We start from the raw sequence: 27,599 nt of genomic DNA, 5'->3' as shown, positions 1-27,599 counted from the left end.
CATCATCCAATTTTAAAAGTACAGGAGGAACAGGAGAAGAGTGCAGAAATTCCGGTTTTAACAAATCATAACATTTCTTTAAGGATACTGGAATATCATGCTCCCAATGAAGCAACAGGTTTATCCTATATACGGTTTCTGAAAAAGAAAATTCTAAATGACTATCAGAAGAAACACTCTCTTCAGAATCTGAATCAGTCACCTGAGGAGAGAAACTGTTCTCACAAAATCATTTCAATGTTCATTATACTGGGAATTTTCAGAAAAAAAATTTCTTCTACTCTTAACAGTAACACTAGAATGAGAGGGGTCTAACTAACTAAGGGGCCTGAACTAAGCCCCGATCTAAGCTCAGTAAGTCATTCTTGTCTGAAGTAACCGAGATGGGGAAGCTAAATGTTGAACAAGAATTTTCACATAAGAGGACTGACACCTGTCAGGCAAATCAAAATTTTGGACAGGCATCACAGTCCAGCTAGGCAAAAAGGCAAACCCTGCACCTTCCTTCATGACTGAGAAGAGTGGTTCTCCCATGCCTGCCAAGGACACTCAACAACTGCAGAGGATATGTCTAACTCCCAGCCCCATGGGGCTTGAAGGGACTACACCAGAGGAAACCAAGCTAGAAATGTATGGTCAGAGGAACCAGAAATGGCCACAGCAGAGTCACCCATCTCCAGATGAGGCATATTTGAAGCCTGCTGAAGGGGAAAATGATGCCTGGAAATATTTTTCTTTTTATTGCCGGAAGAAGGAAGAATCAAGGAACAAGTAAGTTGTTCAAAAATAAAGCTGAAAATGCAGCCTTTAGCCCAAGTAACAATGACATCATCAATTGGTAAAACAGGTAAGTACTAAAAAAGTAATGTTTTCCAATAAAATACACAATGAAAAGCACAGCATATTCTTACACCAGTACCTAAAAGTAATTTAACAAAAGTTTCCGCCAGAAAAAAAAAACAAAAATACAATTTTAACAACTTTTTTCCACAGAAGTAAAAAGTAACACTTCAGTTCAGTGACTGAACAGTCATGTGACAGTCCAGTAAACAACAATTGCTTAGCTTAAATTAACTATTTTCACATTAAAAGTTACATTTCTGTCATAAAACCAAAACACAAGATTTTTTTTTCCCTGACTGGAACTTATCTGCCTAAGAATGGAGAAAGTCTAGTCAACATTGATCCTTGAAAGTCCATAACAGGAGCACTCTTCAGTGGCAGGAAAGCTCTGCCAAGACTGGCACTTAAACTATTGACTTTCTGCAGCTCTGCTTGAGCTGTCAATGGTCAGGGTGTGTGAAAGATGCCTTCAAGCTCTGAAAGTTGACCAGCTGTTATATCCTGTGCAGGATATAACCCATACAGCTAAGGCTACTGCAAGAGTGATCAAATGATGAACATCAACTCTTCTTCCTTGAAAAAAAACACTCAGATAATCAATGAAACTCATTAGACTGCAATACTGTTTGCAAAAAATGGGCCAGTAAATAATGTGCAATGTTTCCATATTTAACTACTGTGTCTGTGACATTAGAACTGGGGATTCAGCAGTTCATAATCTGAACTCTTTATGCATTTCTTTACTTTCCATTCCCAGTGAAAATAAATTATTATATAATACTGGATTCAATAAAGCTATTCACCTTGGTACGGTCATTTCCTTAACTGACAGATTAACAATGTTATGTGCACTTACCATCTTTGCCTTACAGCACCTGCAAAGCTAGAATCATTAAAAAACCTGTACGGCTGGGAACACTGTGAATACGCTCCAGTATCGGGGAAAAAGACAAGTCAGTTAAGTGCCACTTTAGAGTGAGACCTAATATCAAGAGAACTTAGACAAGCACTTAGCAACTGTTATGTGTCTTTCTAAGCACTAATACTGGGTCTTGTGCTACGCACTAATTACTGACTGTGGCAGAAGTAAAAACAGCTTGTTTTCTGCCTGATGTGTATGCCTCTCAACTGTCCCTGAGTTCATCTCATATTTTTGCCCTGACTCTAAACTACTTTAATTTTCTGGTAAATCACTGAGAATTAAATCAAAAATTGCAAAAACAGAGTTTCACAATTCTTATTGTTCAATAATGCATACTGATGAAATACCTTCCATCTAGTAATGTTTTAAGTGAATTAGAGCAATATTTAAAAACTCTCCCCGATTTTGATAATTTGTCCTGCTCATACATGGTAAACAAATAAGCTACTACCGTTGTGTTTGACAGCACTTGCTAACTGCTTTACTATCTTTCAAAGCTGGTAGAAACACTTTGTGCTTTTTTTTCTTCTTTTTTCTGAAACCCGTGGTACACAGTGCAGTGGGTAGAAGAGGTGGAGCCCGGCCAGTTGAAATCGAAAGGATTTGCCCAATGTTAGATTGGAGTCAGATCCAATGACCCACAAGTTGAAGTCAGACAGTGAAGACAACACCGGATCTGATCTTACCATTCACAGTCTATTTATGGCATTTGTAATATTTTCACATTCTCTACAGCTAATAATTCTTCTCTAGGTTTCCAAGAAAAAAAGTGGATTAAGTACCTCAATAAAGAAAATTAAATAAAACAAATAATACCACTAGAATTACAAGCATACGATCTTCCCAGTTCTTCACTCCTAATAAACTGTGCAATTCAACTAGAAAATTCTTGCAGCAACATTGTTTTTTAACTTGTCTACATTCAAATGCCTTCTTATCAATGACCTATGTTACTCTATCCCAGCTCTGTCTTTTAAGAATATATATCCATCATTATCTTTGGCAATGCAGCTATACAATCTACAAGATTATAAGCTTTATTCTCTACATGTTCCTTCAAATCCATATCTGTATGTCAATTATTTCTTTCTTTCAGCTCGCTCCTAAATGACTGAACACACTACCCTTCTAACTTACTGACAGCTGGCACAGAAAATCTATAATATCTGCTTGTACAGCCTGACAGATAGCTATAACAGATAAATATTATAACTGTAGAAATAATATAAGCCTACTGACCTTTGATGACTTCACAAAGGACTGTATAAAAGCATAAAAATCACTACAGTGTCATTTAAATGCTTGGTGAAGGTAAATTAATTTATGGTCTTTGGCACTTGTGAAGAAAGTCTGTGTAGTGCCCATACAAATACATTTAATGAATGCAAGACAGCATCTCTACAAATGTTAAGTGCTGATGTAACATGGAAGTAAAGAAACGTATACTTTACATTTGAAGACAAAATCAAAACTTTGTTCAGTTCACAAATAAACGGGGATAAAATATACATATGATGAGTATTTAAGTACAACATCTTAGATTGAAAAGGTTAAGAATCAACTGGGTAGTCTTCTTCTAACAATACTAAGACTCCTTAAATTATCTTGTCACTGTCTGTTTTCTTTGCATAAGCTGTATAAACATATCTGAAATACTGCATAGATAATATTCACGTTTCCAAATCTGCCCTTGAGTGGTCGCTCATTAGTCTCACTTTGCTGTTTCAGAAACAGATCTATGTGGACTGTAGCTATTGCTTGCCCTACTCACTCTTCTGAGCATCTACCATCTTACCTGCCCTTAACAGCAGGCAGGCAGCCCTGTTAGTCATTCTGGACTTCATCAATGCAGCTGGGCAGACTCTAGCAGTTCTTAAACCCTGGAATCCCGTTTCATATTTATTCTTGTTGTACATGCTCAGAATGACTCAATTAGTGCTTAAATCCACAATTATGTGCATGTAATTACCATTCTTCCTTTACATTCGTTAATTATATTTATTTTCATGTGCTTCTCTATGTTCTCATACTGCTGAGGTATGTTACTTGTTATTTGCTTGCTGCTGTATTACTTCTGGTTCCAGTTATGGCACTCACTTTAGACTGAATTCTGAAAACTGTTATCACAGGTATGTCTGTTGTTCTCTCTACTCATATGGTCAATAAACAACATTAAATGTTTGAAAACATTATACAAAATAAATACTATAAATAAGATCCTCTGGTCCTCTGGACCTAAGTGTTGTATTTGGTTCAAACACAAACAGTTGTGTTAGATAAATCTTAACAAAATGACATAAAATGTTCATTTATGAGAAAAATCTTCTATCTACTTACTGCAAATGGAATGTTTGCTGACTGAACTGGACCATAAGGTGCTGTCCACTGTGTGCAGCTGGTTGCCCTTGTTGTTCGGCTAGGTGTTGAAGTGACTGGTTGCCCTATGGTAGCCCCAGGTAATGCAGTGGTGCTGGCAACATTGTTCCCTTGGCTTGTGGGTGCCACCAGTGCAAATGCATCATCCAGAAGAGAATGCATCTGCTGTCGGGCCTCTTCGATAGATGGCTGAGGTGGGACATATGGAGGGGGTGGCTGGTTGAGTGGAGAGGAAGGATACATTGCAGGATCAGAAGGTGAAGGGCTCTGCGATTCCAGAGGAACATCAGGATCAGACTATAAGGAGAAAAATACAAGAAAAAAGTACTGAACTAAGAATAAGCACAGAGTTATCTTTTACATTTTTAGAATTTTCTTCTAGGCAGTTGCCTCAGAGGTTATGGTTGTGAACTATAAATCCTATGGTACAACATTTGATCCCCTCAGCCCTCATTTGCCTACTGTCTGACTTAATCACACATTGCTCCTAGGTCACCCCTGAAAAGGGACTGTCCAATAGGCCTACCTGGTTAAAAACAGGATTATTATTATTATTATTATTATTATTATTACTACAAGTGCTTCAGAGTCCTAGTTTGTAAGCAATAAGCCTTATAGTCTGTAAACCCTCCTCCACTGATATCTTGCTGTTCAACTTTTACTCTCTACTTCCTAACAGACACTGACATTTACTCATACTGCGCTTACTCAAACTATTATTTTTTCTCTTTTATTTTCTTCACTTCTTCTAGACTTTCGATTCCCATTATTTAAATCCTCCTGTCTTTCTTTGGTGGAACTGCATGCCTTCAAGGAAGTCACCCGTGGTCTCCTCCCTTCCTTTCTTGTTTCTTCTTGCTTGAGACAGTTATTAAACACTCAGCTCTGAGCTAGGATTTTGCACAGTTAACACTGACTCAGTGTACTCAACTGTCTCTTTAGTGTGCTTTTACTGTGCTATAAAAGTGCCTCTGCAAGCAAATAGATATGTATTTGACAGTGAAGTCTGCAGTTTGAACACCAGTCTGTGGGCTATATTTGACATATATGCTCCCATCTGCAGCAAATATCCTTATCCTCTCTACATTCTGTAGTCTTCTAATCTGGATCTGACCCCCAGCAGAGGTTTTGAGCAAGAGTGGGAATGCTCCAAAGCCCTTAGCTGAGTGCCATTCAACACTGAAGGCAACAAAAGATTGAAAGAGTGATAACTAAAATCAGGACTTATGCGAATGTTATACTAGAAACAGATCCATGGAAAATTATGAGCATATTGGTAATGTATTACAGTACATTATACATACATAACATAGGAGCTGACAGTAACACACAGGAAAGGATAACATATTTGAAACAATTACAACTCCCTCAGTTAAACGAAGCAGAAACTGGGGTATTAATATCAAAAATAAAGGGAAATGAAATTAAAAAAGCAATGAAAAAACAGAATACAGGGAAAGTGATGGAATTCCATTATAAGTGTGAAAAAGGAAGGAACAGGAAATAAGCCTGGCTAGTACTTTTTTTACAATATTTTTTTATAGTTGGAGAGATGCCTTTGACTTGGAAAGAAGCAGTGAAGAATAGTTGTGTAAAATCTTACCATAACCATTGATGTCCCTCTCTTCCATGTTGCAGTATTCAGTACTCTTTTGAATCGGCCTCCAAGGCTTCTGTAAGGGATCAGAATTCTATCACCCACAGAGTGAGGTGTAGAGATTGCCAGTGAGGATATATTAGAGACCCCTTGTCCTGTGTGAGAAGGTCCACTCTGTGGGGTAACTTGTGGTGATTGCCCTTGGCTAAATGCTGGAGGAGGGGGAACCAATGCTGCCAAAGATAGCAAGGCCCTGGAACACCTGGGGAAGAAGGTCTACACATCTTCTACCCTAGCTTTCAGGGCAATAAATTACCAAAGCCATAGGTCCAATTATGCCCTAGCCCTTTTGGAAAAAGCCAACAAACAATTGTCTTATATTCCAGACTCACCTGCCAAAGCTCGTCCGGCCAGTATTCAAATGCTTACAGTCCCTGTCAGGGGCATGGGACATCTGACATAGCTAGAGGTATGTGGGCCATAAAAGTGACATCTGCATGCACCAGACCTCAGAACTGAGTGCCCCAGTCGGACCCCAGTCCCAAGCCAAACTGTGTAAGTTCAGTGCCATTCAAGAAGAACCAAAAAATGAACAGGTGGGGAAGGTGGAAGGGAAGGAATACTGCAACATAGAAGAGAAGGACATAGAATAGTTGTGTAAGGACTTACCATAACCTTAGATGTCCTTCTCTTCCATGTTGCAGTATTCATAAACATAGGGAGGTGACTGTCTGCAGCACCAGACATCTGTATACCAAAGTCTGAGGATAATGAGTATGTGCGATGTTGCATGTCAGAGCCGTAAACCGGCATCGGCTATAAAAGAGAAGTCTACACGAACCCAACCAGAACTGACTGCCGCATACAGTAGTCCCCCTGGGTGGGATACAAGAAGAAAAGGAAGCCTTTCAGAACCACATATACCATCAGTCCAGGAGGTAAACGTATCATAGAGGTATGTAGCAGTTGTTGTCGTGCCCTGTTTGGATGTAAGGAAGCAATGGAAATCCCACCCAAGAAAGCATAAATAAATGAAACCAGGGGTAGGAGGGGGGACTGAATACTGCAACATGGAAGAGAAGAACATCTAAGGTTATGGTAAGTTCTTAGACAACTATACTATGTCCTTTTATTCCTCATGTTGCAGTACTCATAACATTAGGGAAAGTATCAAAGCTTTAGGTAGGAGCCTGTGAAGAGGGTTAGGAGGCGGGGTCGATGAGACCCTGTAAAACTGACCTTGCAAACCCAGCTCTGGCTGTAGAAATCAAATCTACTTTGTAATTCTTGGTAAAGGTATGTACAGAAGACCAAGTGGCCACCTACAGAATGGAAGCCTACCCAACACCCCTAAAAAAAGGTAGAGTGAGCTCTCACATTGGAACTCAATTCTTTTCCATGAAAGACCTAACAAAAAGAGATTGCCTTAGAAATTCATGAGGCAATTGTCTGTTTTGACACTGCCTTCCCCAAGGCCCTAAGGTATAAGGAGACAAAAAGCAGGTCAGACTTTCTAATGGATTTGATCTTGTCCAAGTAATACCTTAGTTGTCTATGAACATCCAAGGAATGCAAAGTTCTTTCTGAGGAGTTTAGAGGATGAGGGAAGAAAACAGGTAGATTAATGGTCTGATTCAAGGAGAGCTCATTAACCATCTTAGGCATGAAAGAAGGATTAGTCCTGAGAGAAACCCTGTCTCTATGACAGATAAGGTAAGGAGGAGTAACCATAAGGGCTTGGATTTCTGAGACCCTCCTGGCAGATGTAAGGGCCACCAGCAGTACTGTTTTCCCAGTACATAGAGTGATGCTGAGTGAGCTGGCTCAAATGGAGGCAGAGTGAGTTTTTTAAGCACAAAATTAAGATCCCATGATGGAGGGATAGGTCTACAAGGGGGTCTGACATGAAGAACCCCTTTTAAGAAGAGTTTTATGTCTAACCTGAATGACAAAGGAGGTACCAAAGGAAGGCAGGTGGAGATGGCTGACAAATGCACTTTTACAGAAGAGTACATCAGTCCTGAATGCAGAAGCTCACACAAGTAAGAAAAGACCATGGGTACTGGAACAAGAGAAGGGTCCTGTTTGTTCTTGAGACACCACCTCTAGAATCTTTTCCATTTAGATACATAATTTCTCCTACTAGGTTTCCTAGCCTCCTGCAGAACATCAAGTACAGCCTCTGAATACAGGTGTCTAAAGGGGATCAAAATTATATCAACCATAGGGACAGTTTGAGGTCAAGCACCTGAGGGTGGATGAGGGACCCTCTGTCTTGTGTGAGCAGGTTGAATCAGTGAGGTAACCTGTGGTGATTGCCCTTGGCTAATAGGTGTAATAGGGGAAACCAATGCTGTCTTGGCCAAAAGGGGGTCACCAGCAGGATTTTTGGTGTGTCCCTTTGGATCTTCAGAAGGACGTTTTGAATCAGTGTGAAGGGGGGGGCATAAAGAGACATCCCTGCTCAAGAAAAAGAGAAGGCGTCCACCTTCCAGGCCTGTGGATGTGGGTTTCTGGTGCAAAACAGAAGCATCTGTCTGTTCTGGGAAGAGGCAAACAGATCTGCCTGAGGAATACCCCACTTGTGAATAAGATCCAAGAACACCTTCCTGTGAAACATTGATTTATGAGAGGATGCTGAGGTTCTGCTAAGGGTGCCTGCCATCACATTCTCTGCTTTAGGAATGTACACAGCTTGCAGCTGAATGTGTAGTTTTGCTGCTAGGGACCAAATCTGAATTTCCAAGGTGCAAAGTGGATAGGACCTTGTCCCTCCCTGCTTGTTGCTATACCACAGGGCAGTTATATTGTCTGTAACTACCTTCACGGTGCCTGGTAGGAGAATTTGTTGGAATGCTTGAAGTGCCAAGAGAAGGGCCCTCAGTTCTTTGATATTGATGGGATCTATTGTCTCTGGGTGGGCCACTCTCCCTGAACTTTGTTCTGATTGTTGTTGATTTCCAGAACTGCTCCCCAACCCAGATCTGATGCATCTGCGTAGAGGTGTTGTCAGGGTGGAGGGATCTGCAAGGGTACTCCCTGATTGAGGTTGATGGATGAAATCCACCATTCCAGCTCTTTTTTCAAGTGTAGGAGAAGAGGAAGGGAAACATCCAGGGAATGGGAGTGTTGGTTCCATAGATTCTTCAAGACCCACTGGAACTTTCTCATATGCAGTCTTGCAAAGGGAGGAATGGGAATCAAGGATGCCATGTGGCCTATGACCTTCAGAAATTCCCTAGTTGAGATAGTTTGGAGAGAAAGAAGAGTTTGGAAGTACTGTGTGAGGACTTCCACCTTCCGGCAGGGGATGAAGGCTGCCATCTTGTTTGTTCTTATTCTGAACCCTAAGATGACAAGATCTTGAGTAGGTGTCATTTGTGATTTTTATTGGTTCACTGTGAACCCTAGGTCTGACAAGGTTTGCACACCATGTGTAGTTGATGCTAAAGGGAGTGGCAGTCCTGGTGTAGGATTATCAGGATGTCTAGGCAGGGATACATTTGTATGCCCTGCATTCTGCAGTGGGTGACAACTGAAGCTAGACACTTTGTGAACACTCCTGGAGCTATAGAGACCCCAAATGGCAATGCAAAAAACTGAAAATGTAAGGAACCTACTGAGAAGTGTAGGAATTTCCTGTAGCTGGGATGAATGGGGATATGATGATAGGCATCTCTGAGATCCAGGGATACCATGAAGGCTTGGTTGGGGATAAGGGGTAAGAGATGCTGCAAGGTTAGCATCTTGAAGGTAGGCATCTTGAGAAATAGATTGGGGGTAGACAAATCCAGAACTGTTCTCCAAGGACCATCCTTTCTTGGGACCAAAAACATCCTGAAGTAAAATCCCTTGTTTATCTGATCTGGAGGGACTTTTTCTATTTTGCCCTCGCTAGGAGCTGATCCAAAATTGGAGGAAAGAGGTGAAGCTGGCTTGAAGGGGGCAGAGGTGTCCCCTGGAAAGTAAGAACTGTCCAGCAAGTCATAAAATAACTTTTTGGATGATGGAAAGGATCCAAGCCTCTGAGGTGACTTTCCACCAAGAGGGAGGGAAAGGGTGAGGCGGAGGGACGGGGGGGGGGTGAATGTGGGTAAAGGGTTTGAGTCACAGTGGAGGAGCTCTGTCTGGGTCAGGCTGCCTCCAAAAGGGAGTAGGGGTTGAAGTGGAGGAGGGTCTAGGAGTGGTTTGCATCCTAGGGTGTCTCCGTCCTTTAGATTGTTGAACAGGAGAGTGAGAAGCCTGACTCCTTACAAAACTGGTCCTTTGTGGGTAGCTCCTATGATACCTCGGAATAGGCGAGACTAGCAAATGTTTCAAATTTTGCAACTCCTTGCCCTTTCCTTGGAGAGATTTAAGGAGCTCTGATGAAGCAGTGCTAAAAAGGGCCTTATTTTCAAGTGGTGCATCCAGTAATTTGGCTTGTACATCCATTGGTAGGGGCTGGAGTCTCACCCAGGAGTACCGTCTCAGAACAGAACCTGATGCTGCAGATTTGGATGATGCTTCTATAGCATCATAACTGCACTTGATGGAGTGCATGGTCACCTGAGAAGCAGTAGAGAGCAGTGCCGAGAGCTGAGACTTGGCAGGAAAATCTGGCACATCTGGTATTAATGGAGAGGTCTTGGACAGGTTACCTAAAACAAACTTAGCTCTAATGGCTAGTGTGGAAGAAGTATACATTTTCTTCCATCGTCTATCCATGAATTTGCTATCCTTATCTGTAAGGAATAGAAAAGTGGAAGGCAGCTGTCTGGAGGACTTGTCTGCTGACACAGCAATGACTGCTGGGTCTGCAGGGGGGTTCTTGAACAAGAACTGTACATCCTTGGGGACCTTGTAAAACCTATCAGGATGTTTAGAAACTGGGGGCTGAGAATCTGGGACCTGAGATGCAGCCTGAAAGGCATCATGAAAAGCTGGAAGCAGAGGAGGAACTACAGATGGAGAAAGCTGGTCCATCTGCAGAAGTTCAAAATACCTCTTTTTAGTCTCAGAAACATCAGAGACCTGTCATTTAAAATGCTCTTTCTTAAGTGTAATGGTATCCCCAAAGGAGAATTCATCCCCAGGAGAATCAGGACTAATGGTGTCCTCCTCCTCAGGAGTAGCAAAGTCCTTGGGAGAGTCAATTTGGGAACAGTAAGTCAGGGATTCAGAAGAAGAGAGTTCTTTATCTGACTCCTCCAAGGCCTGCACAGGTGGTAGGGCTGGCTGGGACACCTGTGACTGAAGGGCCTGGAATGCTTTGAACAAGTTCTTGGAAAAGGCTTCCCATGCAGATGCTGGTTCTGTAGCTCTGTTTGTTTTCTTTTTGTTTCCTCTTAAGAGGAAAAATAGGAGGAGTCTGTTTTGGAGCTGACACTGAGGTGGATGGTAAGGCTGTACTAAGCTCCTCTGATGCCACGAGCCGTGGATCCCCCCACCATCAGGACCTGATGACTGATCAACCTTAGTAGATGTACTCTGGGTTTCAGCTGAACTGGCTTCCACCATGGTTCCCGGTTCTAGCGGTGAAACCAATGTCTGATGGGACACTGGGCTAACATCTGTCTTGAGAGTCTCATCAGACTGCTGAGATGCAGCATGGGTGTCAGGCCTAACCTTTCTGGCCTTCTTCCGAGGCGGCTCCTTGGAAGTACCTACCCCACCCTCCATCCCTAATGTCAAATGTCGGAATCTTTGGTTTTCTAAGTATAACTTTAAAGCAGCCAAGCAGCTACTCCAAGTTTTAGGTACAGAGGACCGAAAGATATCACAAGACTTATAGTAGTGGCCTTCTCCTAAACAAAACAAACACTGATTGTGCATGTCGTTATGTGGAATTTGTCTTCCACAAGCACACTTTCCCTTCCTAGCTGACATGTACATCTGGAAAGTAAGAAGGAATAAAATCAAAAAACCCAAAAGGGTACTTATCTGTAGCAGACAGTCGAAGTCAAATGAGCAAACAGATTCCCGGAGCTGGCAATCAGAGGTCCGTAGATTACTGCAGCAGAAAAGTTTTGGGTTGGGTACGTGCAGACGTCACTTTTATAGCCGACATTGGTTTATGGCTATGACGTGCAACTTTGCATGTACCCCTTATCCTATGACTTTGGTATTCTGGCTGGATGTCCAGTGCTGCAGGCAGCCACCTCCCTACTGTTATGAATGCTGCAACATGAGACGAGAAGGACATCTATGGCTATGGTAAGATTTTACACACCTATTATATGTCCTTCTATTCCCATGTGGCAGTATTCAGTACTCTTGGGTGAGTGCCAAAGCTCTCTGTGAGGTAGAGGGTGGTGGCTGGGAAGAATTCTCCAGAAATCTATGGAGGATTGCCCTGACAAATCCAGCCCTGGATCTAGTAATGTGATCTAACTTGTAATGCTTGGTGAATGTGTGGACAGACGTCCACGTAGCTGCCTCTAAAATGGTGGCAGTGTCTAATCCTTTAAATAAGGCTCCTAAGGAAGCCATGGCCCTAGTGGAATGTGCTTTAACTTTAGAACCCAAGGATTTCCCATGGTGTGCATAGCAGAAGGTAATTGCCCATGAAATCCAAGCAGAAATTGTCTGTTTAGTTACAGCTTTCCCCAGAGACCTGGGGTGGAAGGAGACAAACAACTGGTCAGATTTTCTGATAATTTTAGTCTTGTCTAAGTAGAGCCTGAGCTGTCTGTGCACATCAAGGGAGTGTAAGACTCTCTCACTGTCACTCTGAGGGTGAGAAAACAAGGTGAGAAGGTAAACAGCGTGGTTTAAAGAAAGCTTGTTACCACCTTGGGCATGAAGGAAGTATTTGTCCTAAGGGTTACCCTGACTTTGTGGAAGATAAGGAAAGGGGGAATGGCCATGACAGCTTGTAACTCAGACACTCTTCTGGCCGAAGCCAAAGATGCTAGGAGTACTGTTTTCCATGTGCAGTGTTTCGGAGAAGCCTTGGAGGCCAGTTCAAAAGAGTACTGAATACTATGACATGGAAATAGAATGATATTAGTACATATACCAAAAGAGGAGATAGATCCTCTTGATGATAAAGCCCTTTTTCAATTCTGAATCATGATACAAAGCATTTCTGATGATTTTAGAATAAAGAATGGCATAGACCTGGATCAGTGTGAGTGTACAATAGGAAGGCAAACATATGATAACATTAACATAACCCTTATGAGTCAAAAGGAAGTACTGGACAATAACAATATACACACGTAAATAGGTTTGGATGTTGAAAAGCGTTTGACAATATGAGTTGGGAATTTATGAGGAAATCTCTCTACAGAGGTGCTCAAGCTAGGTAAGTGTGGCAGTGAGCTGTCAAAGGCATTTACTCTTACAACAGGAACTAGGCAGGGGGTCCACTTTCTTGATTACTACTTGCTTTGTAATTAGAACCATTAGTTCGAGACAACAGACAGTCAAATATAACTGGATATAAATGGAGAAATACAAACAAAAAAAATTCCTTGTTTGCAGATGACACAGGTTTATAGGTAAGTCTTAGGCAATTAGTCTGCAGACCATTACAAGCCTAGCCAAAAAAAAATTCAAAAATTCCCTACAGTCTCAAGAAGGGCAAGACAAGATAGACCATAGGAGAATTTAAGGCTGCCCATCCAATTATCTATGTTTTCCTTCAAGCTGGTAAGCATGCTACTCTGTCATGTAGTGGAAGCTTGTGAGAGATAAGCTAGGATATGACTCTATTACATCAACGTTTCTTATTTATCTGTTGATGAAGGTTTACCTCCTTTAACCAGGTAATCGATGTTCCATTTGTTCTGTAAAGGAATAGCTGGTCAAAGAGGACTGGATCTTTCATGGCTAGAAATAGATATCCATGGAGGAGTCTATAAGAGACTGAGTAAAGACAGGGCTACTACACTATTCTGATAGCTAAGATTTTTCAGGATACTGATCTTTTTTAGTTATGAATTTCTGCGGTCTCTCAAGTACGGTGATATATTTAGACAAATACATGCTAAAAGGTGTATCATATTCAATAATTGGTCTAATGAGATACAAGTAAAGGGAAATTAAGACTTCTTTTCATCTGGTGAACATGGCTTTGGAAATTATACAAGCTAGATAGAAGCTTTCCAAACCACTATGGAAACACAATGGTCAAACAATAAGAAATTATCAACAAGACAACCTGGATAAGGTATACCACCTATATGGTATGCAAAAATGTTTTGATTTCCAAAATGAACCATGCCACATTTATTCACATTTAATATGAGGTCATTGTCTTTGTACTGATTAACACCGTATAACCCACAATGGATCAACCTGTGAGTCAGAGGAAGAACGAAAAACAACACCCACTTTATAGTCATCTGCAAACTTAGATAACTATAGGCCAGGAGTTTTGGCCTGGTGGTCTGATAAACAGATTACAAATAGGAGAGGTCCCAACATTGAGCACTGTGTACACCCCTGGTAGCATTTTTGCTTTCACAAGTGGCACTTGCTACTCTAACTACATGGGTTCTGTCAGACAACCAGTTAGCTAGCCACCACATAACATAAAGATTTACAGCCTGATTTAGAAGTCTGCCAATAATGACTGCTTGGGGAATAGTGCCAAAGGCAATGGACAGGTCCAGATACACTATATGTGCACTATACTTTATGTTACCAATACAGAACTTGACATAAAAATTATATTTGATAAACTGAACTATTTTACTGGTATAGCAGGATATAAGGCAAATGAAGCAAAAACAAAGAATATAATAATAAACTATGTCCCAACACATGACTTAATACAGACCTTCTTTTTTGTGGGGTCATGAGAAAATGAGATACTTGGGAATTTGGTTGAATGGGATATTGAGCAAGCAGCTAAAGAAATATGAGAAGAAATTACTCAAAAGATTGTAAGATAAAGACTAAGGAATTTGTTATTTATACCCACAGACAACAAAATGCATGTGATTAAGATGTTTTGGACCACCTGTTTTGTTTTTTTATGTACTTCAAGTTCATATATATCAACTGAATAATCAGAGATGGAAGAATATGAAAAAGTAAATTAAGCAGTTTATTTGGGATAACAAAAGAGAAAGAAAGCAAAGGGAAAAACTAAAAATGACACAACATAGCATATGTTAATAAATTTGATTCAGGCCTTCTAATTGTTTTACCCAAATGGAAGGACAAGATAAGCATATTGTCAGACGAGGCACTTACAGGATCACACATGATCATCTGGGTAGATTTAGGAAAGGAATCTATAACATATGTGCAGCCTTATATATACAAAACTATTGAACAGGTACTTATTACAAAGGAAGTTAGCCATTGGAAAAACAAAACACCACCAATACAAGCAGGCCAACTATAGAAATGCATTGCATGTTCACCACCTATAGTAAATGTCAGGGTTGCATTTCCTATAATTTTCTAACAGTCAGTGACAAGTGTGAAATATATCCTATGCTACTCAAAGAGCTCGCAACTCAAGAAGAGAAGAAGGCAACTTCAAAGGTAGACTTTGCAGGACGAAAATATAATGGTTATCCAGTCTTCATATTTCTTCTCATGCCATCATGACCATGGTCTGTTATTGTGTGTGGGACCCTCTGCCTATCTATCAGCTGAGAATCTTTCAGGGCCACCTTCCTGATAGCAATGAAGTAGTCTTAACAGCATTTCCTTAAGTCTCCTGCAGGTGTTTGACTTGAACATCTGGCTCTTACAGCAGTGCTTCTCATTGTGTTCCACTCCCATGCAGTACAGTTAGTAGACTGGTATGAGCACTGCATACTGATCAGTGAAAAGATACTTTTAATGTTTCAACACCTTTGGCACTGAATACACCACATCTTCTAAGATGAATACTTGCACTGACAGATTGTGCAAGCAGCAAAAAAAGATGTAAGTGGCACAGGGGTCGAGTTTGTGATCCCACACTGACATATGACATGAGGGGATGTCCTTGTACAAGGTCGGAGTGACCTCAAGCAAAGAAATGAGAGAAATAAAAGTAGTTATGTACTCACCATAACTTTCCATCTCTGTTGTCCATTTTCATTCTTCCATAAAGGTTGGTTTCAGATTCAACCCCTGGATCTGACTCTGCTGTTATATTAGCTTATGACCACTAAAAAACACTCAAACTCCTCCCTTACCCATAATGCACTAAACCGTAACATACCTCAGATCTTGTTTGCTGGTTAACATAATGTGAGAAATATTAGCATAATATTCTTGACAAAAGAAGCCATTGTCTGGAGCTCAACATAAGGAACAGTGGTGTCCTTGTAAGTTCTCATTCTTCCAGAAATCAGTTGTGAAAAATGTTGGAGGTTGGTGGGAGGGGAGTTGAGGAAGAATGAAAATGGACAATACAGATGGAACTTTATGGTGAGTACAGAACTTCTTTATCTCATGTTGTCAATTTTCATTCATTCCTCAACAGTTGGGACAGAGTCCCAGCTACCTAAAATCCCAGGTGGACTCTAAGGAAGGATATTCCTGAGCATAGTTGAGCCAAAGGCTGCTCTTCCCCTCGAGACCAGATCCATTTTGTAATGAGTAATAAAGGTATGAAGATTGGCCCAAGTTGCAGATTCACATATGTCGTTCATGGAAGTCCTACATAGAAATACCGAAGAAGTAGCCGTGAACCTAGTTGAATGAACTCTTAAAGGTTTTGGTAAGGACAAACCCAACTTATTGTAGACAAATGATATAGAATCCATTAGCTATCTGGCTAAAGTTACCTCTGCAACTGATTTACCCAATTTAGAGTCTGCAAAAGAGACAAATAATTGATCTGTCTTTTTTGTTCTTTGTAAGTAAAAACATAATTGTCTGTGAACACCCAATAACTGCAACATATATTCATCTTTGTTTTCAAATTTAAGAAAGAAAACCAGCAGATTAATGGGCTGACTGATGTTAGATTCTGATACCACCACAGGAAGGACTGATTTGTAATGTTACTCTATCGCTATGAAAAATCAAGTTGGGAAGTTTAGAAGACAATGCTTGAAGTACTGAAATCCTTCTAGCAGTACTGATATCCACTAGAAACACAGTCAATAGGTCAGAAACTTAAGATCACATTTTGCTACTGGTTCAAAGGGTAATGAATCAAGGCCTACAGTGCCAAATTTAACTCCCATGGAGGAGATGGATCTTTATAAGGAGGCCTCAAAAGAAGCGTACCTCTCAAAAAAGCCTTACAAAGTTTAGATGAAGCCAGGGTGGAGTTGTCAAGTCAAATGTGAAAATTAGAGATGGCTGCTAAATGAACTCTAATGGTTGAGGAGCTAATTCTTTTGTTGAAAATTGTTGACAAAAATCTAAAGACACTTTGTACAGGGGCTGAAAAGGGGTCAATATGTTCCTGAAGCGCCCAAAAAATCAGACATCTTTCATTTACTTCCTTAAAGTGACCTTGTAGAAGCTTTATGGGAAGATAAAAGCATATGATGGCCAGGGGACAAGAGCATAGGTTGTATGGCTGTTAAAAAAGTGGAGAAACCACGTTGTCAGCTTTAGGTTTGAGATATCTGGGTGAATTTTGCCTGTTGGGTGAGACAAGAGATCTGGAATCGGATCCAAAAGCCAAGGTAGGGAAATTAGATGAGGCCAACAAAAGGGGAATCAAATCTGTCAAGGCCAGTAAAATGCAATGACGATGACTTTAATCTTCAACTGAAAAACTTTCTGCAAAAATTTGGGGATCAATGGAGTTGGGGGGATATGCATAGAACAGACTGGGGAGGCCAATCATGTAGTAGAGCTCTCTCAGTGATTCCCCCTTTGGGGGATTATGGCAAAGAAGCTGCTGCACTTGCTGTTTAAGGGAGATGCAAAGAGATAACAGCAAGGCCACCCCCATTGGGGAAAAATCATTTCTGCCATATTCATGTTGAGGGACTACTTGTGAAGTGGTAGAATGGACCTGCTCAATTTGTCTGCTATCACACTGGACTTCCCCAGAATGTGCATTGATATCAGAAAATGACTGGATGTGTTCACCCACTGCCATGAGGGCTTCTCGGAAAATAGGGTAAGATCTCGTTCTTCCTTGTTTGTTGATGTACCAAACTACTGACATATTGTCTGTCTGAATCACAACTGCCCCAAAAGGGAGACAGTCTTGGAAGGCCTGCAACACTAACAGCACTGCTCTCATTTCTAGGACATTGATGTGTGTTTTGGCCTCTTTGGGGGACCAAGTGCCTTCAACTGTTTTCCCCAGGAAGTGCCCCGCTACCCAATCTGGGATACATCTGTGGTCACTATGACCTCGGGGTTGAGGCAGAATGAATGGATGGCTTTGTAAAAACTGATCGGATCAAATCCACCATCAAAGGTATCTCTTGGAGGCCTGAGTGGTTCTTATTTGGGTTGACATGTGCTTTTTTTTTTTTTAAATACCTTTGCTGAATTATCACTTGTGACATAGGCAAATTTACATTTACATAAAAATAATCAAACTGTATTAACAAGTTCACGTTTACAAACATTATACTTCACATTTCTGTATATCATATAACCTAAGGAAAATTAAATAAATTATTCAATTCCTGCCTTTTTTAAACAAGAGACATCTTTATTAAACCATCACTTACAACACAGGCAATCATAACATTTATACAAATAAAAACAAACCACAATAACAAAATCCTAGTTGCAAGCATTTACATCACAAACTATACTAACACACTCCCAGGTGCAAACATTATACATCACTTAAAATCTACCCAGTCATTTTCAGTCGAACATAACATAGCTCATTTAAGTCCCGTCTTCTTTTAAACCTCATTCCTTGCCTGTGTGTACTGTTCCCACAATTCCCATTTTTCCCTAGGTAGTTTACTCCTACCCATTTCTAAAGATCTCAATTCCAGTTGTTTTATCTTTGTTACTGTATTCACTACTTCTAGTATAGCTGGTTTAGATTTTGATTTTGATTTTCTAGTAAATGCTTCTTTGGCACAGCCACCATAACTAGAGACAGCAAGGCCTTACCATGTCTAGGCAATTCCGATTCTGTATCACAGCTCATAAAAATCATCTCCGTCATCACACCAATCTGCCCGCCCAGCATCTCCAACAGTGCATCCCACAGGGAATTATTAAAGTCTGCCAACTCACCACATGCCCAGAAAATATGTTCCCAATTACCTCTTTCTTTCCCATCACACCTCCAATATTTACTGTCTATCTGAGGAAAAATTCTCTGGACTCTGTTTGGGATATAAAAATATCTATGTAAACATTTCCAACCAAAAAAAACTAAATCTTCTAGATTTTGTTGCAGATTTGGGAGACATACATATATCCTCTCATTGTTTCTTTGTGAATTGATTATCCAATACTTGGGAAGGCATGTCTTGGTAAACTGTGTTGCTAACATCCAGTGAAAAATTCTCATGTAAAATCTTGCTGGCGGAACTAGGACTATAGCTGCTGACATTGATCCCAAGGCTTGTAGACTCAATCGAGCTGAGACCGTGGTACTGTGAATTATTCTTCTGACCTGGAATCTGATAGCTTTTACTCCTGAGAGAGGAACAGAAGCTGTCACTGATACTGTGTTGAAATTTGCTCCTATGAATTCCAGTGTTTGAGACAATTCTGAGATTTGTTAGAATTTATGGTTATCCCAAGATGGGAGCATGTCTGGAGTAGCTGATCTTGTGCTCTTATTAGTAGATGCCTGATCAGGGCAGTAATGTGCCAGTCATCCAGGTATGGAAACACTCGGAATCCTTGTAGTCTTAAGTGAGCTGCTACCACTGCCATGCATTTGGTAAGCACCCTGGGTGCTGTGGGGAGGCCAAAAGGCAGTGCTATGAACTCATAATGACTGGCTCCTAGCCGGAAGCATACATACCTTCCAGATTGTCTGTTCATTTTTATGTGATAGCAAGCATCCTGAAGGTCTATCGAGCACATCCAGTCATTATTGCACAAGAATGGCAGAATGGACTGAACCGTGACAATCTGAAACTTTGTTGAACTGATTTGTTCAAATTGCTGAGATCCAAAACTGGTCTCCAGTTCCTTGTTTTCTTTGGCACTTAAAAGAATCTTGAGTCAGTTCCAGATTCTATTTGGTCTGGTGGGATCTCTTGAATGACTCTTTTTTTCTAGCAGCTTTTGTATTTGTAGTGCTGCTGCCTTCTTCTGCCTGGGTGGAACATTGGGAAATTTGCATACAGATGGAGGTGGAAGGAAAGAGGGAATTATATACCCTCTGAAAATAACCCTTGTAATCTTGCGTGATGTCTACTCAGGCTCTCTGGTGCAGGGATAATAGACCACTAATTGCCTCCAGAAGGAGACAATCAGACCTCCTTTCAGGAGAGCTGGTAGGGTCTGTCATAGAAGGAATCTCTAGATCCTTGGTTCTGCAGGCCTCCTCTGCCACATGGGCGGCATCTTCCCTTTGAGTTCCCCTTTCTGCCTCTGGGGAACTATCTCCACATAGATCTTGGAAAGGACATTGGGACATTCTGAACCATGTCTTTTGACTGTATCACTGATTCCTTGAGAAGATTCTTTGAGGGGTCGAAAAATGTACTCCTACTCCAGAGAGGGTCTTTCCATCTTGCTCACACCTGGAGAGTGTGTCCTTTACCTTAAGGCCAAACAACATACTGTCATCAAATGGTGCATCGATCAACAAGGATTTGAAAGGCTCTGCAAAATCACACAGGTGCATCCAGGCATGCCTCCTAATGGAAATGCCTGAACTCGTCACGCTTGAGGTACCTTCAGCTGCATGAGACATAAGCCACATGGATGAATTAGAAAAGGATTGTAGGGTTGCCATCTGTGAGGCCACAGAAGTCTGAGTCTGAGCAGTAGTGGTCCCAGAAAGGGATTCTGACAGTTCCTTTATCAAGTCCCTTTGTAGTCTTGTAAAGTGTGCCAAGTAGTTCAGTGATCTAAGGCAAAGATTGTTGAAGTATACAAATGCTTCCCAAATCTGTCCAAAGCCCAAGACTCCCTGTTAGTAAGATGGGCAGAGGAACTCTGCTCAATAAGTTCCTTACTAGTGGCTGCCGCCATGACCACAGCATCTGTGGGCACTCCCTTGCTACAAAATTCCCTTCCTATAGGTGATCCCAGAATCCGATCCGGTCTTTTGAGGATTAGCTCAACTGTGTCTGGCTCCTTTCACGCCAGCCTAGAGATCAAGTCAATGAGTTCATCAATGGGCAAAGTTACTCATAAGGTAGATAGGCCAGACCCAAAGGCCTCCATGAATACTGATTTCTCTGGGGAATGGTTATTGGTAGACCAACCACCCCTTTGCCTAGGAATCTTAAGGATGTCTCCAGGTGGTGTTCACAGGGACACTTCCCCTTCATCACAATCGGTGATGGACTCCTGAGGGGAATGTAAGTGCCTCCTCTTGCACTACCTCTTCCTAGGGACTTCTTTTATGGGTGCTCCAAAGAAATGTCATAAGAGATAGTATTACCCTGCATGGTAACCCGGAGACTTTGGGCTGGCTGTCTCTATAGTGTTGAATGATAGGGCTCAAGGTGCAGAGACACATGGGATCCAGAGGGAAGATCTGAGAGAGTAGGAACTGTCCAACATGCTTAAGCAGAGAACACTCTCTACCTCAAAGGCAGAATGCTCCGGGAAGAAGGAAGCCAATGGAGCAAGAAGCCACACTTCTGCTCCATTGGCTCACCCTGCCCTGAAGGCAGTCTACCAGAGGCAGAGGTTGGAGCTGAGCTGTCCAATGCTGAGGCTCTGATGAGAACAGATGGCTCCAAAAACTTCGGAGTTGACTCTAACACCTCAGATCTGACAGGGACACTTTGGCTCTGAGTGTTGTCCAGTTCCAAAACTGTCAGAGCTGGTGCACTCAGACACAGCCTCAAAGCTGAAGATACTAACATCTTCGGATCCGATCCAGATGGTCAAAGGTGACTTGGAACCAAGGGCTCTGAAACAATAGATCAGATCAGAGAAGGGGCCAAGAATGGCGAAGTAGTACAAACATGGGTTTCTGACCCAAACGGATAGGAGCTAGGAGAATTCTCATCTGTATCTACACCAAGAGAAATTTCCTCATCATTCTGCCACATCAGCCTCGGTCAGACTTCTGAAAGAATGAGAAGAAGTTACAGATAGGGACCTAGAGTGCCAGTAGGACTCAAGATATGGGGAAGGTACTCTTGAGGGTACCAGGTCTATTGAGGGGGAATACCTGGTCCTGGGCAAAGGCTTCTGATCTGAAGTGCTAGGATCTGAGGGAGCTGTTTTCAACTCCGATGCCGGCTGAACTGGAGCAATCTTTGGATCCGACTTGTGCTTTTCCCATGGTGGTTCTGTGGTAGGAGTCAACGAAGGAGTTGAGGATCCAGAAGGCCTTTAAGGCTTAGTCAAGGCTCCATAAGCTTAGGTTTTGGGGGTTGAACCCCAGAAACAGCCTCTGAAAAATAAGAAGATAATCCTTCCAGGATTAATTTATTTTTTTCTATTTGTTATTGCAGATGGGGGTGATTATGGTGATACCAAAGAGCAGGGCTCTGAACTGGCCCCCAGCCAGAAGCACAGGTACCTCCTGGACCATCTGTCTATATTTATGTGAAAGTACGCATCCTGGAGAGCTACTGAGCACAACCAATCATCCTTCTGCAAATGAGGGAGAATGGACTGAACTGTGACCATTCGGAACTTCGAGTGCTTGGCAAGTTGGTTCCAGTGGCTTAGGTCTAATATTGGCCTGAGGTCTCTGGTTTTCTTTGGCATCAAAAAGAGTCTCCAGTAAGTTTTGAACCCTCACTGGTCTAGTGGGACCTCTTGGATGAGTCTTTTTATTTGCAGTGTTTCTATTTATAAGGCTGCTTCCTTCCTCTGACAGGGTGACAAGTCAGGTAATTTTTCTTAATAATGTGGAGGAAGGAAGGGAAAAGGGAACATAATAGCTTCTGTTAATTATTTTCTGTATCCAGACATCTTTGATGATGGAGTCCAGGCTTCTGGGTGCAGAGATAAGTGCCCCTCCCAACTCCCTCCAGAGTGCAGCAGTCGGGCAAGCATTCAGTGACACTGAAAAGACTTCTTAGAAAAGAGATATTTGAAGCCTTGGTTTTGTGAGCCCCCTCTGTCACATGTGCAATGTCTACCATTACAGTTCCCCCCTCTGCCACAGGGGGATCTATCTCCACAGGTGTCCTGGGGACACCCCTTGCAATTTTCAGAACCACATCTTTCTACACCTTTTCTGGTTCCATGAAAAATGCATCCCTACTGCAGATAGAGTTTTCTCATCCTGCTCGCTCTCGGAAAGGGTCTCTTTAACTCTGAGTACAAATAAAGGGTGCATTGATGAAGGATGTCTTGAATGGCTCTGCAAAGACATATCCAACATGCCTCCTAACAGTAATGCCTGAACCTGTCGTTCTCATGATACCTTCCACAGAGTGGAAGATCAGATGCATGGAGGTGTCTGACAGGGACTAAAGAGTGGCCTTTGCAAAGAAACAGTCTTTTTATCTTCTGCCGACATGAACCCTGACAGGAATTTGGAAAGATCCTTGACAAAATCCTTCTAGAACCTTGTAAAGTTTGCCAATTAATTCAGTGACAAGGCAAAGGTCAATGAAGCAAAAATTTGCTTCCCAAATCTGTCCAAGGCCCTAGACTCCCAGTTGGCAGGGTGGACAGAAGGACTTTCCTTGGCAAGTTCCTTTTTGGTGGATGCTGCAACTACCATGGCATCAAGTGGGGAACCCCTGCTCCAGCGGGTATGGTCCTTGGGTGCAACTAGGTTCTTGTCTGGCTTTCTATGAGTGGGATCTTTTGTATCTGGATCCTTCCAAGCCTGAAATGAAAAGAGATTCACCATTACATCCACTGGGTGAACCTCCTAGAAAGTAGATGAACCAGTTCCAAAAGCCTCAAGGAACACAGACTCCTCCTGGGAAGGAGCTTTGTTAGGCCATCCACCATTCTGCATCAGATGCTTGGGGTGACTTGGGGGACCCTCCCTTTCTTCACTGTCTTCCGTCAAGCATTCCTGCAGGGAATCAATGCTCCTCCTTCTGCACTTAAGCCTTTCAGGGAGGTTTACACAGGACGGTGGTCCAAGGAAGACCTGCAAGTGTGTGGGGAGTTATGCATGAGGACTGTCTCAAGGCTTGAACTGACTGGCTACCCTGATGAAACAGAATCAGCAGACTCAAGACCCAGAGCAGACAGTTACAGAGTGGAGAACCCGAGTGAAGCAATGATGTCCTACATCCAGTCATGTGGAGAGCTCATCCCACTGCTTCAAAGGCAGAAGCCAATGAAGAGCATAACACTACCACAGTAGGAACCAAAAATACTTGACTAAGGAAGTCAACAGAGACCCATTGACCCTGCCTTGACAAAGAAGTTGAAGCTGAGCTGTCTAACAACAAAACCCCAAGGGGAAGGGATGGCTCCTAAAGCCTCTGAGTTAAGCCCCTACCCAAGGATGCAATGCTGGAGGTACAACTCCAAGATCCTTTCAGCTCTGACAAGTTCGATACCAGTTAGATCAGAGAAGACGTCAGAGTAGACAAAGACCAAGCCTTCGGATCTGACATGGACAGTCCTGGGAGTCTCAGATCCAATACCTCAGAAGCTGAGGGGCAGACTGGAGTAGGAGGAACTACAGGTGTCTGCGATGTTCTAAAGCTCATAGGTTCAATGGGACATGGAGTAATCCCAACTGAATCTGAGTCCTGAGAAATTTTCTCATCATTCTGTCCACATCTGCTTTGGACAGGCTCCTGGTAGAATTAGGAGGTAGACGGAGGTCTGGAAGCTGTATGTGGTGTTTCTTACAAAAATGGAGAATGCAACCTTGATGAAAATGGCTCCCAAACAAACTTGGTTGTCTGCTTGGGGGAGACTTCGCAGAAGAGAGACTCAGATCTTAAGAAGTGGATGGATCCAAGGCCTTTAGGATTTTAGTCGAAGCTGGAGCCGAGTGAGAACACAGGTCATGGGAACACTTCCTTGAATCTCTGGGTTTTTCTTTTGGCTTTTCCTTTTTCTTCCTCTGACATTTTCCACCAGCTTTTTTGTGGAGGGGGAAGCTCCAGATACTGAAGATGAGGAAGATGGGAGTAAACCTTTAAGTGCTAGTTTATTCCTATGCTCAACCAAAGCTCTGTGGTTGAAGCTCGAATAAATTTCACATTCAACCTCAAAATGCACATCCCCTAGACAATGCACACATTATGAGCAGGCATCACAGTTAGGTATCGTACATCTGCATAAATAGCACTTTTTAAATCTAGTGGGTTTGTCCGACATGGTGCAGCAAAATAAAAAAAAGTACAACAATAAAAAAAAAAAAAAAGAAAGAGACAGCAGAAGGCAATGGTATTCAGAAAAAAATCCCAAAATGTGAGATAAGGTAATACCGACAATGGTAAACAGATTACTAGTTAACTGGCAGAGAGAAGAAAATTGGGAAAAAGAAAAGGAAAGGCACGAGGCATAGAAAGAAACAAAACCACTAACAACAACTAGAGGTACAGCGTAGAAAAAAATGCTTCAATCTTTTTTTTTTTAACAGGGGAGGCAGGAACAAGAAAAAGTCAAAGATCCTAGTAATAAAGGAACTAATTATCCAAGACAGTGTCACATAATCCTAAAGCCTGAGTCACATCAACAATGTGTGATCTATGGAAATAGCAAATGAGATCTGAGGTAATGGGTTTGTAGGGTAAAAGGAGGAGCTTGAGCCATGGATCCAAAGTCTGAGAAGTGACCGAAGTCAGATCTGAGGTTGGATACATAACCCAATGAATGAGGAACAGAAGAAAAAGACAACATCAGAATTCAGGGTAAACATTCAATGGACTGACTATTATTCAGAAGAAATTTACTCATTGTGCTTCAGCAACACTTCACTCATTGACTGTCAGTGCTGCACATAATAAAGGGGGTTTGAGGAGTTTGCAGCCCTTCTGCAATACCCTTTTATTATATACTAATAAGCTGAAACAAGTGTCAGTTTAGTAGTGTCAACAAAGTCCTCTGCTGGAAATCTTTTTAAGTGTTTTGCATTCAGAAAAGTATCAAAGGGTGACATTAGAAGAGAAAACCACAAGATACTCACTGCAGAAAGCCTCCAAAATCAGATTTGTCAGCTTCAGAACAAAGTGGAACAGATGGAAACCTAAAGACACTGGGCACAAAGCTGTTAATCTCATAAAGATAGGAGGTAAAATTGCAAGGACAGCCTATAAACCACATGCACTAATACATTGTATTCCTCATTTACAATTTAAGAAGATATAATATTTAAAACCTTTTTTTTACACTTGCTAAACGTTACCTGACAATGAACATTAGTACTATGCTGGAACATTGATTTAAAGTACAAGAAAACAAGCAGCTCTTCTTTCACATTTCACTGATTTACTGCCATCTGCTGATCACAAACAGCAACGCAATGTACATGTAAAAGAAAGTACCGTTCCGTAAGATGAACTTAGCATAACAGTGGATGTTTGAATGATCACTGCTGTAGTAGCCTTAGCTGTATGGGTTATATCCTACCATGGATACAATAGCTGGCCAGTTTCCAAAGCTTCAGGGTACTGTCCATGCACCCAAACTGTCAGGAAGGTTGAGCTGAATTAACTAAAAGACATGTATAGGAATGAAGCCCTTCAGAGCTTTCCTACCGGCAGAGAGAGGGAGACTGAGCCCTTAAAGGTCTATGTCTGGAAAGTACAGTTTTGTACCTACCATAAATGTAGATGTCCGATAGGCATGCATCTGCAGTCCTTACAAATGGGTTGTCCTGTCGTCAGGCAGCCCTTCGGTCGGCCGGATTCCAAAGTCTGGGTCTGGCCTCGGCTGGTGTCGCACTTCACCCGACGTCATAGCGGCAGTTCTTCGGGTATAAAGGCATCAGAAGTGTAAACTTTTTTACCCCATCTCTCTAAGGCCCTAGATTCCCTTTCAGAGGGGAGGGGGTTTTTGGTAGAAGAAGCTGCTACAGCCTTGGGTCCCTGGGAGATAGTTTCGGGATCTGCAAAAGGGGCCTTATACAAATGATAATGTGTGTCCGGAACCCTGTAGTACCTATCGGGCTTAGCAGGGGCCGGAGGAAGAGAATCAGGAGCAGTACAAGCATCATTAAAAGCATCATCCACAACAGTAAGTACTGGAGGAATGGCTAAAGGCCTATGCTGTGGCAAATGCAAAAAGGTTCTAAGCCTTTTCCTAGAGTCTGAAAAATCCTGGCCCTGCCATTGAAATTGTTCCCTCATAGCATGCAAGGTTGCCCAAAAGAAAATTCCTCAGGCGGAGAGGCAGAAGGAATGGAGTCTTCTGCATCAGAGTCCTCATAAGGAGAAAAGGGGCCCTCTGGAGGGTTTGAATTATCTGACTCATCAGAGGAGCCATCCAAGAAACTGGCTCAGGGGCTCTACTCTAGTCCTCTTCTCTGGAGGTGGGTGAGAGGCCCTGTCTGGATGTGGTTGGGATCCCCGGATCAAAGAAATGAGATCCTCTGCTAGACTAAGCATTTGTGAACTGGAACTAGGCCTGTGAGAGGGGATCTTAGCAGGCACAGATTTGGTAGTTTTTGCTGCTTTAGCCCTGGCAAAGGCCTTAATAGACATGGATGCAGAAGGCCTAGCAGCTCCACGTGCAGGGGTAGAAATATCCAAAGGGATAGTATCAGATAAATCCTGCGAACCTGCAAGAGCAGGTGGGATTTCAGTAGCAGATTCAGCCAGGCTGGAAGAGGCCTCGGTAAGTGGTAAGTTTCGGCCGAAGGAAGAACCGTGGACTCGGTTTCAGCCGAAACCGAGACACTCGCGGTTGGCTTAACCGCGGTTTCGGCCGAAACCGCGGACCGTGAGTGTCGGTCCTTTTCCTTGC

General features: G+C 42.2%; 1 protein-coding gene across 5 annotated transcripts in view; it reads right to left on the bottom strand.

The window, feature by feature from the left end:
- Nucleotides 1–27,599, bottom strand: part of KIAA1549 (KIAA1549 ortholog) — a 2,575,340-nt gene that overhangs the window by 412,769 nt on the left and 2,134,972 nt on the right. For all 5 annotated transcript variants that reach the window (XM_044088205.1, XM_044088206.1, XM_044088207.1 and 2 more), the window contains one exon: nt 4,103–4,438. In XM_044088205.1, the coding sequence (XP_043944140.1) occupies nt 4,103–4,438 (336 nt within the window). The remainder of the gene's footprint in view (nt 1–4,102; nt 4,439–27,599) is intronic.

This window comes from Protopterus annectens, chromosome 11.part0, assembly GCF_019279795.1.
Source record: "Protopterus annectens isolate FY-2018-M chromosome 11.part0, PAN1.0, whole genome shotgun sequence".
Taxonomy (NCBI): domain Eukaryota; kingdom Metazoa; phylum Chordata; order Ceratodontiformes; family Protopteridae; genus Protopterus; species Protopterus annectens.
This window is presented reverse-complemented; position numbering and strand designations above follow the sequence as displayed.